We start from the raw sequence: 13,863 nt of genomic DNA, 5'->3' as shown, positions 1-13,863 counted from the left end.
CAAGTTAAACTCAAAAGTTACAGATTGTTTAGAGAATATATGTCTCTTCATGATGACAATATTCTTTCAGACAGTAAGCTTTTTAGCAAGAATTTGCCTTCTAATCCTATGCTGTTTTGCTCACATGCCAAATATTCTGCATAAACAGAAGTTGTATGCCTTTTGAATACCCTGACATTATGTCCTGAAATATTTACAAATGGGTTTAACTGTCTTTGCAAGAGGAAGGGAACAAATTAAAAAGTGAAGTAAAGGGAAAGCAAACATAAGAATTCATATTTCTACTAGTCACTAAATATACTGCTTTCATATATTTTTATCTTAGCAACAGAAGAATCTTGAGGGATATGTGGGGTTTGCAAATCTCCCCAATCAAGTTTATAGGAAGTCTGTGAAGAGAGGGTTTGAATTCACACTTATGGTAGTAGGTAAGTTGATTTTGATATGAATACCTTTTTGTTCTTACACTTTTAATTTCTCTTACTAGAGTGTATTACTAGCTGACTTTCTCTTGGCAACTTGCTTATGTGATTCTTTGTGCCACAGCATCTGACATACGAGTATAGCATACAGATATGAGAATGGTGTGTATGCCAGTCGAAAGATTTCATTTCCGTTTTAGTTGGTAATGCGAGTCATTCAGGGTGTTCCAGACATTTAAAGTGTGCTTCTGACATGGATGATCGGCAGTATAACAAAATTGACAAATTTAGATGTCAGAGTTAATCTGTCCACAAATTAGTTGTTAGTTTGTTTTGATTCTTGTTCTCACAATTACCCGTCATAATACAAATTCCTTATTCAGATGTAAACGAACTATGGTTGCAGAGAATAGCGCTTCTTAGGTATTCCTGCTAAGGCAGATAAAGCCAAACAGAAATGATGAAACAGGGTGCCAGCATGCAGATTTGATTTTCATAAATATGTTGGAACAATGCATGTTACTGTTGTGGTGTCTAAAGATTCATATATCACCATTGCTCTTAATTATAAATGAATCCATTGAACAGTATTATGTAGAGTGATGAATAGAACTATAAAGCTTTAATTATAAACACGTGTAAATCCTCTAAATTAGTTCGTTTACTTTTTAGCTCAGCCTTCTAAAATAGCAAGATTAAAACCTTGAGCTGCCCCCGCCCCGTGCACAAGAAATTTCCTGTGTTAGAATAGTCATTTTCTTCCCTACAAGCAGATATGAGTTAAGATTATAGGATTATGGTGTGAGCTGGTGGTTCTGTGAGAAGGTGGGAATAACACTGTTCCAAGTGCCTCAAGAAGTCTCTCTTCCAGGCATTGCCTTTAAAAACAAACAATCTGACCAGCTTATTTTGAAGCTTTGGTTCTTGGAATTGGTGGTATTCTCTCAGCCTCATGTTTTTAAGTTTTTAAAATTAATCTATATAACCATGTAGATGTCTAGACATTTTAGTAGACTTAACCAAAAGTCCGTTTTAAGTACTCTTATCAAGAAAAGAACCATCTTCTCTGACTAAAATAGAGAAAGAAAAGAGCTCAGCCCATCCTGGACAACCTAAAAGAAAGATTTACCACCCCACCCCTCTACTCTCTTAGTGCCACTTCTGGCCCTTTTGAATACCTGACAGGAGAATAGCAGTGATAATGGTCTGGGGTGGGGGGGTCACCTTGTTCCCTGAGGCACTGATGCTTTCCTCTCTAAATGGAGCAGTCCTCAAATTATCCAAAGGTCATATCGGAATTCATAATGTGAACCATAAAACTTATACATGAACAGATACTGTATTGCCCATTTCCGCTGAGCAACAGAAAATATTTCCTATATTTTAGCATAGAACTAACAACAAAAAGTTAAGTTTATTAGACTCTCAAATATAAAATTCAGTACCCAGTTTACTACACTTAAGATGAATTATTCTATTGCCATGCTACTCTTTTACTGAAAATGTAGCCACCAAGGGCAGTTACTCACTTTTATTCCTCAAGCCTCAATAGCTTGAGATGACAAAACTTAGATGTCAGTCTTTAAGCTTGCTTAAACCAAACATGTATAGACTTCAAAATAAAAGAATTGATTTTTCTAGTTACCCTTCCCTTTTTGCTGTTCATATATTGGGAAACTAGTAAACAATATTTTGATCTATACTTGACCAGCATAGGTTCACTACTCTCAGGCAGCAGTCCGTGCCATGAAGGGTATTAAAGTCCCCAAATAACATGAATGAGCATTATTCCAAAAATCTTGGTGACCTTGCTTGGTGCTCTATTTTTCCATCCGTGAAAAGTCAGTTAACATTGTTAAACCTCCATGCAAATATCTTTCTGTAAACCATAGTAACGTGTTTGGTTTTACAACAGGTCTGATTTTACTTTTTTTCCCTTCCTTTCTTCCTCACTTCCTCCCTCCTTCCTTTTCTTTCAATATGTATCCTTATGAAACTGGCACTTATAAAAGATGCATGAAATGTTGAATCCAGAATTGCAAAGAATTAATCTTTGGCACTATTACTGCTTTCATTATGTGTTGCCTAGATGGCTGCTTTATTTTCTGAAGATGGGAGGACTGTTAATTTGAATTCATTCAAAAGCTGAAGTGTTTTTTATTTGTCTCATTTGTTTAGGCTTCACTGGTTAGGGTGTAAACTTCCTGCATTTTTGTTTCTTTTACTAAAGCATTGAAAGAAGTATGCAATAGTCGTCTAACATTTCTCTCCTTAAGAGAGCCAAAGAGGAACAGAGTGATTCAGGGTTTTACAAGGCAAAGCTGCATATTGTCAGACTGGCCCTGTAGTTGTGTAGCTGCATTCCTTTAATGTCCCCCCCCCCCCCCCCTAAAATCTACTTCCACTTAGTTGAAATACTATCTGCTAGTGGATTCCTTTGACAGCTTGTAATACTAAAACTGGTGTTTTCATACATGCTTGGAATATTAACTTCCATATATATTCATGTATAAGTTGACCTCATGCATGCCAAGGGCAAGTTTTGGGGGCAAAATTCTGGATTTTAATATGACCCATGGATAAATACAGGGTCATTCCACAAATAGGGGAGAGCACCAATGCCAACTCGGGGGGAGGGGGGCAGCCTTAGTCACTGCCCCCATTTCCTGGCCCTGGCATTCAAAAAAGCCAAAAGCAGTGTTGTGGCAGAGACAATAAAGGGGGTTGGTTCTTCTTTTAGTTTTCCCAAGTACAGATTAAGCACCCTTCATTCACCACTCTGCCCAGAGAAGAGGATGGTTCATTTTTGATAAGATTTAATGTTGGCTCATTGATAACACAGCCCAGGTTTTTTGGGTTGATTTTTGACTAAAATTTCTGAGTGTATAGTGAAATACGGGTGTTGTTGTTTTTTTAAAAAAAAAAAAAAAACAAAGTGCATGTCAGATAGCTCCTGCCTGGCAAGTGCATTATATATGTGCTATATTTTTGTATTTATACATTAAACATTTTATTTGTCATAAATTATGCAAATTTATTTGTGGGGCAGTCCTGTTGACTGCAAGTGAAACATAGAAGTAACAACTCAGGAGTGTCAAAGCTTTTTTTGTTTCTGGTGGCCAAGTTCTTTGTTATTGTTGGCTTTCTGTCTAAGTTGTCATTTTACAGAGCATGGGTTGAAGCAACTGTGGGAAAAATTATGGAAAAATTATGAAGCCTAGCTTGAAATATTGTACACTGCATTGGTCTGTATTATGTTTTAATCTGCATTTGTTGTCACTGCTGCTTATTTGTCTACCTATGCAATCAATAGACCATAACAGTTCTAAATCATGAAACTGACATTAGTAACCCTTTTAATACTTCTGGAGTTTAATGTGTAGAAGGTGCAGAGAACACAAATATGAGACCTGTGATTAGAGCCACATATTTAGTTTTGAAAGTATCTTTTGATATTAACACTTAGGGTTCTACCATCTATTTGTAGAAATAATTTTTTAAGAGCATCACACTTCATTGTGAAGATAAATGATTGCATTTACAAATAAATTATTATTATTATTATTATTATTATTAGCTTCAATATGAGTTACCCCCAGGTTTAATTCTTTCCCAACCAACTTATTTTCTAACCCATCTTGCTGTATAGCAGTACCATATCAATGTATGGTTCAGAGATGCAGACATTTAGGATGAATATAGGGTGTTCCCAGAATTAGGGTACTTCCAGTTTCTCCCAGTACATCCCCATCCTGCTCCCATACTTTTAGTAAACTCACAGCAAGGAGTATTATTTCACAAAATTAACATACTATCTGATTTGCATTAATAAGGAAAATAGTTTAAGCTCTTCTGGAATATCTGGTTAACACTTCAGCATTTTAAAAGCAGTTCTCCAGGCAATTTCTTGGCAGGAGAAATGTAGGAAAATGGAAACATTAAGACATCTGGGGAAAATGTTTAGATGAAGAGAGTTTGAAAAACCTTTTCAGTAGGTTTTGACATTATTTCAGATTAATTATTTATTTTAAAGAAATAATGCTTTAATAATGAAAAAAATATCAAAGCTGCCTTCATATGAGCCCAGACATCCTCTTGGATACATACATAAGTTTTTCTTACACTTGCATATGTCCTTTTGGGGGGTACTGTGGGGGTTGGTGTTCTTTTCTTCTGTACTCCAGCCCTGAGGTATTTTCATTTGCAAATGATTAGGCACCTGTCTATGATTGCCCAGACATAGTTTACTGCCAGATGAAACTCAGCACTTTACCCTAGCCTGGCCCTATAATTTATTTCTGTGCGAGCTGATGCCCAGCCCCCGCTCTCTCTAATCTTGACATCCTCATTATAGTCCGTTTCTCGTTATAAAGATTGGTTTATGATCTATTGAAATAATGTTTTATACTTCACTGTTTAAATTGTTTAATTAGTTGTTATATGTTAATTGTGTTTTTAAGTGTATTTGATTGGTTAACTTGTTATTATTGCACTTGGTTCCACATGTCAGCCACCCGAGTCCCTTCCGGGAGATGGTGGCAGGATATAAAATTATTATTATTATTATTACCATTATTATTACCTTTCAGCTTTTTGAACAGCCTCTGAAAGCATAACTATCCCTTACTTCATGGGTGGCAGACAGGCTTACTGATGCATCTTCCTGTAGCCAGATATGAAAAGATGGTCGGGGTCTTTTAGAGGTCTTAGTTGTAATTATTCTACGTCTTGGCTGTGGGGACATAGCGAGACACTCCTATGATCCTGTCTGCTCCCTTGAAGCAAGAAATTGCTCTGTTAGGGGCTGTTTAGTACATCAGGGTGATGGTGATATATGGCTCAGCCTAGCATAAGCTCACATGTGGATTTATTGTACTGTGTTGAGATTTACAGGATAGCAACTTTATCTGTTTAGCTAGCCCAGTGTAATCTATTCAACCACTGTCTAGTTTCTGTCAACCACTCTCTAGTTTCTTGGGTAAACATAGGTTTGATACTTCTTGCACTTTGAACTGGAAATGCCAAGGTTTTAAGCCAATTGAAAAAAGTGCAGATTAAATTTCCTACGGTTCTCCTTTGGTTTCTTGATGTGCCCCACAGTGCCTTAGCACACAATTTGTGAAACACTGAGCTAAATAATAGAATAGGAACTTAGTTGGCAATAACAATGGATTAATGACATTTCTAAAAAGTTAGAAATTATCTAGCCAATTATAGATAGTAGTTATTTTAAGTATAATTTGTAAACTGTATTTAGCATACACTGGACAGAAGCAAAAATATTGTATTTCTTGAGTACGTTTGCTTGGGACATGACCAGTTTCCTTTCTGTCTCTGTTTTATATTATCACATGTAATTGAGAGAGATCCTAAAAGATTTTGGGGCAGTTGTTTGCTGCTTTAATTATTGTTTTTAATGCTGTTTTTATATTGTTTTCTGTTATTTTATGTTATTAATCATTATATTTCTCATTCTTCACAATTTTAAATCTGTTTGAATCTGGAATTTGATCATCAGAAAGCCTCATTAATGCCTTTTTATTTTTAGAAATTTCTTTTTTAATATTAGAGAGGAATAGGTACAAATTACTCAAGCCTTGTTTAGTAACTTTACTTTGAAACTTCTCCAATTCACATTGGGGGAAGTGAACCATGCTGAGTAACCATGCCTACACTGCACATAACAAGTAGACATTCTCCTGACATTTGTGCATATCGCATAAGCGTTCACAAAATAGAAAAAAATATCTTGTCTGTGATGCTCTATGACTGGAGTTTCATATCACATAAAAATGTGTACATAATATTATTTGAGCAATATCTTTGTTACTGCAAATATTTACATTATATGTACAGATGCCAGCCAGCAAGATGGTTTTTATAGACCTTAGGTGAGCATGTGTATAAAACCATGGTGGTAAAATACAGGCATTCACCTGTAGATGCCATGGCTTTTGTCTTCTCCAACTCCTTTCCATTGACTGATAAGGCTAGGTCTGTTATTACCATTTATCATCAGTAGAGAGAGATAGGAGAAGCTTGATAAATTGCCTAGAATGAGCAGCACTGAATTGCTTGGGTTGAGGCACTTTTAGTAAACAAATCTAGCACATAGATAATAGTTTTTGCGTGAACGAAAAAGCTTTTTCAGCAACATAATTTTTGCAGAATCATGTTAGGAGTAGGTGTCACAGCTGGGCAATAGAAATAATAATTGGCTGTTAAGCCCAGCCAAAATTTATAGGCTTATACACAATTTCCGTATACATAAAAGCTAAGGCAACTGTAAGCATATATTTGTATTATAGCATTTTTTCAAATTTAAAAAGGTTATTCAAGGGCTATTGATTATTGTCTGAGAATAATTCAATGTTTCACTTTCAACTCTATCAATCTGTACATAGCCCTCAACCATTTTCCACTACAAATTGACTTTTTATGGGAGTCAGTAACGTCATTGTCACAGTTCTGAGACAATCGGCATGGGTTTTAAAAAGTCTGCAGCAACCATATTGTGCTTGCAGGACCACTGACTGAAAGGTCGACAGTTTGAATCCGGGGAGCAGGGTGAGCCTCCATCTGTCAGCTCCAGCTTCTCATATGGGGACAAAACATCTGGGCAATGTCCTTGCAGATAGCCAATTCTCTCACACCAGAAGCAACTTGCAGTTTCTCAAGTTGCTTCTGACACACAAAAAACAGATTAAAAGTCCTGGTATGAGTAAAGTTCAGACTTAGAGAGCCTTTTACTAAATAGATAGATTCTACAAGTGGCGATGTCTTAAGTGGTGCAAACTACACAGCCACAATCAAATGAGGAGCTCACCTAGATGCTGTGGCTGCCTAGTTTAGGAACTAAAATCTTAAACTATGTTTTGTTTGTATATAAAATCCTAGCTTCTAGTGAATCTGATAAATATGGTTTCCCTGTTCAAATGAAACAGGATACTGCGGTTTATACTCATACTCTCAGATGCATGTCACCTATGTGAACCATACTGAAACAAGCCTTTGTATATACCCTAGCTGTTCAAACAGTTTTCCAGTGAGACTTGGAGCTCTGGTGATGATGACCAGAGTTGACTGGGAATAGGGACATGGGAACAGTCTTACTTTGCGTTGTGCACAATAACTGATGTTTGTCTCATGTAAAATGTTTCCTATCATTTTCAAATAGATTTTGAAAGTATTTTAAACTATTCAGTAACCGTGGATAATCCTTCTAACTGTGGTGACATTCCCTTGCCAATAGGTGAATCTGGATTGGGGAAATCAACATTAATCAATTCGCTGTTCCTGACAGAGCTGTATTCTCCAGAATATCCAGGACCTTCACATAGAATCAAGAAGACTGTGCAGGTATGTTCACAGGAAGCTGTGATTTTTTTAAAAAAAATAATCTTATTTTAGATCAGATATTATTATATCATTTGTTTTGTCTGTGGGTTTGCCACATCTCATGCTTGCAATCTATTTAGACTTCAGTGTTTTTTGTTTTTGTTTTGTTTCTTGTTGAACAGATATCTGACTCAATAGAAGGAATGTAGAATGAAGCCTCTTCAGAAAAGATTACTCTTCCCTGCATAACATTTTAGTAATACTCAAACTGAAAGTGCATACATAATTTCTAGGTAGTGTTACAGAAAGATCGTCTGTAGAGATTCCAAAAAGAAACTTTCTTGTTTATCATATGTCAGAAGGACAGGTTTAATTGTACAGGTGTATTTCTATAATGTAATGGAAGTGGCATATAAGAAGATAAATCAGATTTTTAAAGAAACTAGAAGCCTTGTTTACTGCAAATATATCTGTACAATGTGATGCTTGAATTGAATGTATTTTGAGCCATTCCGGGCTTCAATAACTGACATCTGCTGCTCTCTAGCATCATTCCCAATGCTATGGCACTTCTAGCAAGACAGCAGACAAGGAGGAAAAGGATTGTACGGAGCATAGAGGATTGTTGGATGTGGGGGAAGCTTTAAGCCTGATGGGTGGGTTCTCCCATACTGGGCTCTTTGGCTGTGTTTCTATTGTGGCAGACACTGTTGAATATCACTTGATTTAAAATTTCATGGATAATCTTGTTACTTGATATTCTTCTATAATCTTGGATAATATTACTGTAACTGGAAGATGAGGAAGATTGCTTGCTATAAACACTTGACAGCAATTCTGTATTTTCACTATCTTTGTCGCTTCTGTCTTTATCTGGGATGTGACATAAATTTAGGCATGCAATGACAATGAAATTTATACTTAAAACTGTATAACATAAAATTGCAGGAAGTGTTTGAAAATCAAGTCTATTTCAATTTTTACAACATCAACAAATCCAAATGTGTAGCTGGTTTCCTGCAATAGATTCAAGGCAGTGTCTCCTGACTGCTCACAACTATGTCCTAAAATACATGGGCTAGTTTCTTTTGTCCAGCACCTTGCTGTTGTTGTTATTGTTGTTGTTGTGTGTCTCTGAACCATTTCCAGCTTACAGCAACCTCACATATGACACAGGGTTTTCTTAGCAAGATTTCTGCTGTGTTTGTGTGTTCTTGCATGTACACTCACATCATCAAGTTACTGTCAATTTATGGTGACCCCATAAATTTTACAAAGTTTGCTTAGACAAGGAATACTCAAAAATGGTTTTGCCAGTTCATCCTCTGAAATATTTATGTGGCCTCCCATAAAAGTACTAATCAGGGCTGCTCCTGTTTAGTTTTTAGCCATACAATCTGTAAAATACTAGTGGGTTGAACAGTAGAAAGGAAGCAAAAATTTCTTCTAATTTGCTTTCCCAGTTGAGTGAGAGTGTGTCAGAGCAAAGAGAAAGCTAAAGAAGTGACTAGGTATGATGGAAGGATGTCAAGTAGATTATTTTGGTTTATCCAGCATTTGTGGAAGACTCTAAAAAAGCTGGCCATGACAGTGTGAGGAGCAATCACTTCAGAAGGCAATGAAATTCTGATATCTAGAGAAACTGATACTGAGAAGCACAATTCATAGATGGGTTAATACAGGTTGAGTATTCCTTATCCTAAAATCCATAATGTTCCAAAATCTAAAATGGTTCACATGGGTGACTGAGATACTGATGCCTTTGCTTTCTGATAGATTAAAGTACACAGATTTTCTTTCATGCATATTTATTTCATGTACAAACTTACGGATTCTTAATTTGATACTATTACTCCTATTCAATAAATGGGAATTTATGCAGAAAATCTGAAATATAGCCTTGCACATTCCATTTTTAAGATCTCAAACCCAGCAGTTGTATCATCCTCACTATTACTGAAGTAGACATTCTTCAAGTTCTCAAAAAACCTATTGTCCAATAACATCTCAAAGGTCTCACAGGCAGGCCTTTCCACCTGCATTTTCTTGTAAGGCCTCTACATCTGCTTGATACTAACTGCAACCCTACAAGAAAAGATAGCAGGAACAAAGCAAGTGGCATCTTTGAATTCCAATATGGTCTTCTCCCTACTACTTGTCCACTTTTTGGCAACAGACTCTTTTACTATTATCATGCCTGACCTGAAATAACATCACACATTTGGGTCACCAATACTTTCTGGAAAGACTGTGTTATAGTATTCATGCATTCATCAACAAAAGCTATACCTTGTTTGAAAAGGGTGCCATTGAACTTGTCCCAATACCATTGATTTAGCCAGAGTTCTTTTCCTGCTGCTACTTCATCATGTCCAAGAAAGCTGAGGTCTTCATCTTGAATCTTCGGAACATTATTTCGGAAGTCGGATCTGGCCACGGTGGTCCATGCTCTTGTCACATCCCGGTTGGATTACTGCAACGCACTCTACGTGGGGTTGCCTTTGAAGACTGCTCGGAAACTCCAACTAGTTCAGCGGGAGGCAGCCAGATTGCTCACCGGAGCGGCATACAGGGAGCATACCACCCCCCTGTTATGCCAGCTCCACTGGCTGCCGATCCAATTCCGAGCACAATTCAAGGTGCTGGCTTTGACCTATAAAACCCTATACGGTTCCGGCCCAGTGTATCTGTCCGAACGGATCTCCCTCTACATCCCACCTCGGAGTTTAAGATCCTCTGGGGAGGCCCTGCTCTCGACCCCGCCTTTATCACAAGTGAGACTGGCGGGGACGAGGAGCAGGGCCTTCTCAGTGGTGGCCCCCCACCTGTGGAACTCACTCCCCGGGGAGATTAGATCAGCAACTTCCCTTCTCTCATTTAGGAAAAAGCTGAAAACTTGGATGTGGGACCAGGCTTTTGGAAATTCTGGCAGCTAAAAAAGAAAGACCATAATGATGGGCAAATAATGACGAAACCTATTGGACCTATGGAACTCGAGACACTGACCATGAGACTGTTTATTGTTGTGTTATTGTGTTATATACTGATGTTTTTAATTCGTTAATTGTTTAACTATTGTAATTGTTTTTATAATTGTATGTATTTGGATAAGGCATCGAATTGTGCCTTCTTTTTGTAAGCCGCCCTGAGTCCCCCCTTGGGGGTGAGAAGGGCGGGGTATAAGCAACAGAAATAAATAAATAAATTATTTATTTATTTACTTACTTACTTACTTACTTTATTTGTGTACCGCTCTTCTCGGCCCTTAGGCGACTCAGAGCATCAGTTAATTCATACTGCCCAGGCAATTCTGGGTGGTTACTTCTACTTCTTTCCTTCCCCCTTTGCAGGATGGAAATGCTAGATTTTAAAGATGCATATTTCGGCATATTGATCCATTTGTTGCATAGGCACTTCCTTCGTTTCACTGTAGAGTGAAGGGCATGTCTATTTTGTATTCTATTTAGCCTGTCTTCCCCCATCCATCTTCATAAAATGCATGGCTATAGTGGTTGCTTGGCTCAGACAACAGGGAGTCATAGTATTCCCTTATATCGGTGACCGATTTCTCATTGTTCCTTTGAGAGATGAGTTACTGGACAACATTGATTTCACTCTGTCTCTTTGTCTCCTAGGACTTATAATCAGTGTAGACAAATCTAATGTACACTCTTTGCAAACACTGAAGTTCATTTGTACCATTCTAGACTCTTGCACTTCCATGGCTTATCTCCCAGACAAAGTATCTGTCTGGGAGATAAGACATGGAAGCACAAGAGTCAAACGCTGCTCAAAGCTGCAATTATGTGTTGACATAGTAACAGAGTTTGCACCAAAGCCATTCAGGTGCTTCTTTAGGTGTTAAAGCTAATCATATGCCTGGATATATAGAACTGCCTTTCCACCAAAGAATCTAACATTAATCTCTATAGAAACCATATCCTATGAAATAGATATCGGCAGTTTTTATATAAAGGGATCACTAAAGCAGGGATTCCCAAAGTGTGCTCGGTGGAGCCCTTGGAGCGGCGGCTGCTTTCTTCCTCTTCATTCTTCTCTTCCCCTCCCCCTTCCCCATATTTGTGATATAGGCTGCCAGACATGCGGTGTATCCAATAGGCAGCTGCCCTGGGCTGTCCCTCAGAGCAGATTGGTTGGCAGGAGCAGGTTGCTGCACAAAAACAGAAAAGCCAAGCAGCCTGAGCTCTGAAATTTACCAGCAGAGATCACAGGAGCAGAGCTGTGATGAGGAGCCAGCAAGCCAAGCAACTCAGCCTAGCAGTAAATATGTTTGAAAGGCAGAAAAGAGAGAAAAGGAGAGAGATGAGGTTGGAAGAAACTGAGCTGAACCTTGGTTAGCCAGGGAACAATAATAATGAGGGTACTCTGGGCATTAAAACAAGAAATGGCATTCTTTTTCAAATACCTTAACTAGTTATATTATTTTATCGATTTAAATAATAAATAATATTCTTTCCAGTTCTTTTTTATTATTGTTTCCTATATATATATATATATACACACACACACACACACACACGCGCGCGCGCGCGCGCGCACACACACATAAACCTACACACCTTATATATACCTTATTATTCATTCTTCCATATATGTAATAATAATAATAACAATAAACTTTATTTATACCCCGCCACGGAGCGGCTTACATGGGGCCAAGCCCGGACAACATATTACAGCAAAAGAAAACCAGAGCATAAACAACAAACAATATCATCAAAATTACATAAATATACAGTCATAAAATAACATAACATAAAATAACATATGTATCGTGTTATATGCCTCATAGAATATAGAGAGATAGAACTAAACTTTTCTTGAGGCTCCACAAGAAACTTTTGCTTCAAAAAGGGTTCAGTGGCTGAAAAAGTTTGTGAACCCTTGCATTAAGACCATTATTCCTGTGAGAAATGTTGAGCAAACAAAACATCTTTAAATTTGCTACAATCTGACAATGCTGTAAACTAGATTGTAACAGCCTGTTAAGTGCAGTCCATGGGAAAATAACCATTTGGGATAGATTTATTAAGGAAAGTTTTAAATTCCAGGATGGAGTGATTTTTTGTTCTCTCTGGGATTCCCTCTGGGAATATTTCTAAAACTAGATAGGATTCATTTAGCCTCTTAATAGAGATTGACATTGGAGTACAGTTTTTTTTTCTGGATCTCTTCCAAATGGCAGTGCTTTGTGAGAATATGACCATATATGGATACACAAATCAATAAAGAAAAAAATACTAAGAGGAATGTTTGTAGTGATGAACTGGTTGAAACTTTATCATGTGTGTATTGTGTTAAAGTAGTCACTAAATATGGCAATAATAGAAAACTTTGGCATTGACTGTTAGAAATCTTAAATTATAAATCACTGTACAAATGAGCATTTCACATTTCATCTTCGAAGGATAGATGTGTGTTGAACAAATGATAAATTAATAGGCAGTACAAATTTGAAACAAAACTTTTTTTTGGGAAAGTATAAAGAATATGTAGTTTTATACTTTTTCTGCTGCCAAAATTTTGGGATCAGCTGAAATAAACATATGCTTTATATGTATCAAGCTCACTTTCTAGCATTTCCCAGAAAGAATTTTGTGTGAAACCCAGAAAAGCTGCTGCCTGTCCATGATGAACGTACTGGAGTAGCTGTGCTAATGGTCTGACTCAATTGATAAGCAGCTTCATGTGTTATAAAAAAGAAAAGCCAGTTTTCATCAAAAGCAAATATCAGGGGTAGAAAAATAATAAAGACAAATCTATTATTTCATTCTTGATGTTATATTGTCTTACTGGTCTACTATACATTCATGATGTTCTTTGCATCACCAGCTTGATATAGTATAGTGCTTCATTGTCGTCAGCTTGATCTTTTTCATCATTAGAGTATTCTGTTTGCTTTTGCAGTTTTCACACCAGAAGTGACTTGCAGTTTCTCAAGTCGCTCCTAACGCGACTCTGTCATTAAAAGCAGTGCCAATCTGCTTTCAATGTATGTAGATTCTCCTTTGTATCAGCTGTCAATCTGCCTGTTGCTTTTTTTTTTTTGTCATGTCAGGAGCTACTTGAGAAACTGCAAGTC

The 13,863-nt window shown here is 37.2% G+C and overlaps 1 protein-coding gene across 2 annotated transcripts in view; it reads left to right on the top strand.

The window, feature by feature from the left end:
* Positions 1 to 301: 301 nt before the first annotated feature.
* The window catches only part of SEPTIN7 (septin 7), a 44,612-nt gene continuing 31,050 nt past the window's right edge, over positions 302 to 13,863 (top strand). For both annotated transcript variants that reach the window (XM_067470184.1, XM_060781620.2), the window contains exons 1-2: positions 302 to 428; positions 7,675 to 7,781. In XM_067470184.1, coding sequence (XP_067326285.1) covers positions 419 to 428; positions 7,675 to 7,781 — 117 coding nt within the window. In that variant the 5' untranslated portion in view covers positions 302 to 418. The remainder of the gene's footprint in view (positions 429 to 7,674; positions 7,782 to 13,863) is intronic.

The sequence above is a fragment of the Anolis sagrei genome, chromosome 6 (genome assembly GCF_037176765.1).
Source record: "Anolis sagrei isolate rAnoSag1 chromosome 6, rAnoSag1.mat, whole genome shotgun sequence".
NCBI classification, from domain to species: Eukaryota; Metazoa; Chordata; class Lepidosauria; order Squamata; family Dactyloidae; genus Anolis; species Anolis sagrei.
The sequence above is the reverse complement of the archived record's forward strand: the minus strand, read 5'-3'. Positions and strand labels throughout refer to the sequence as shown.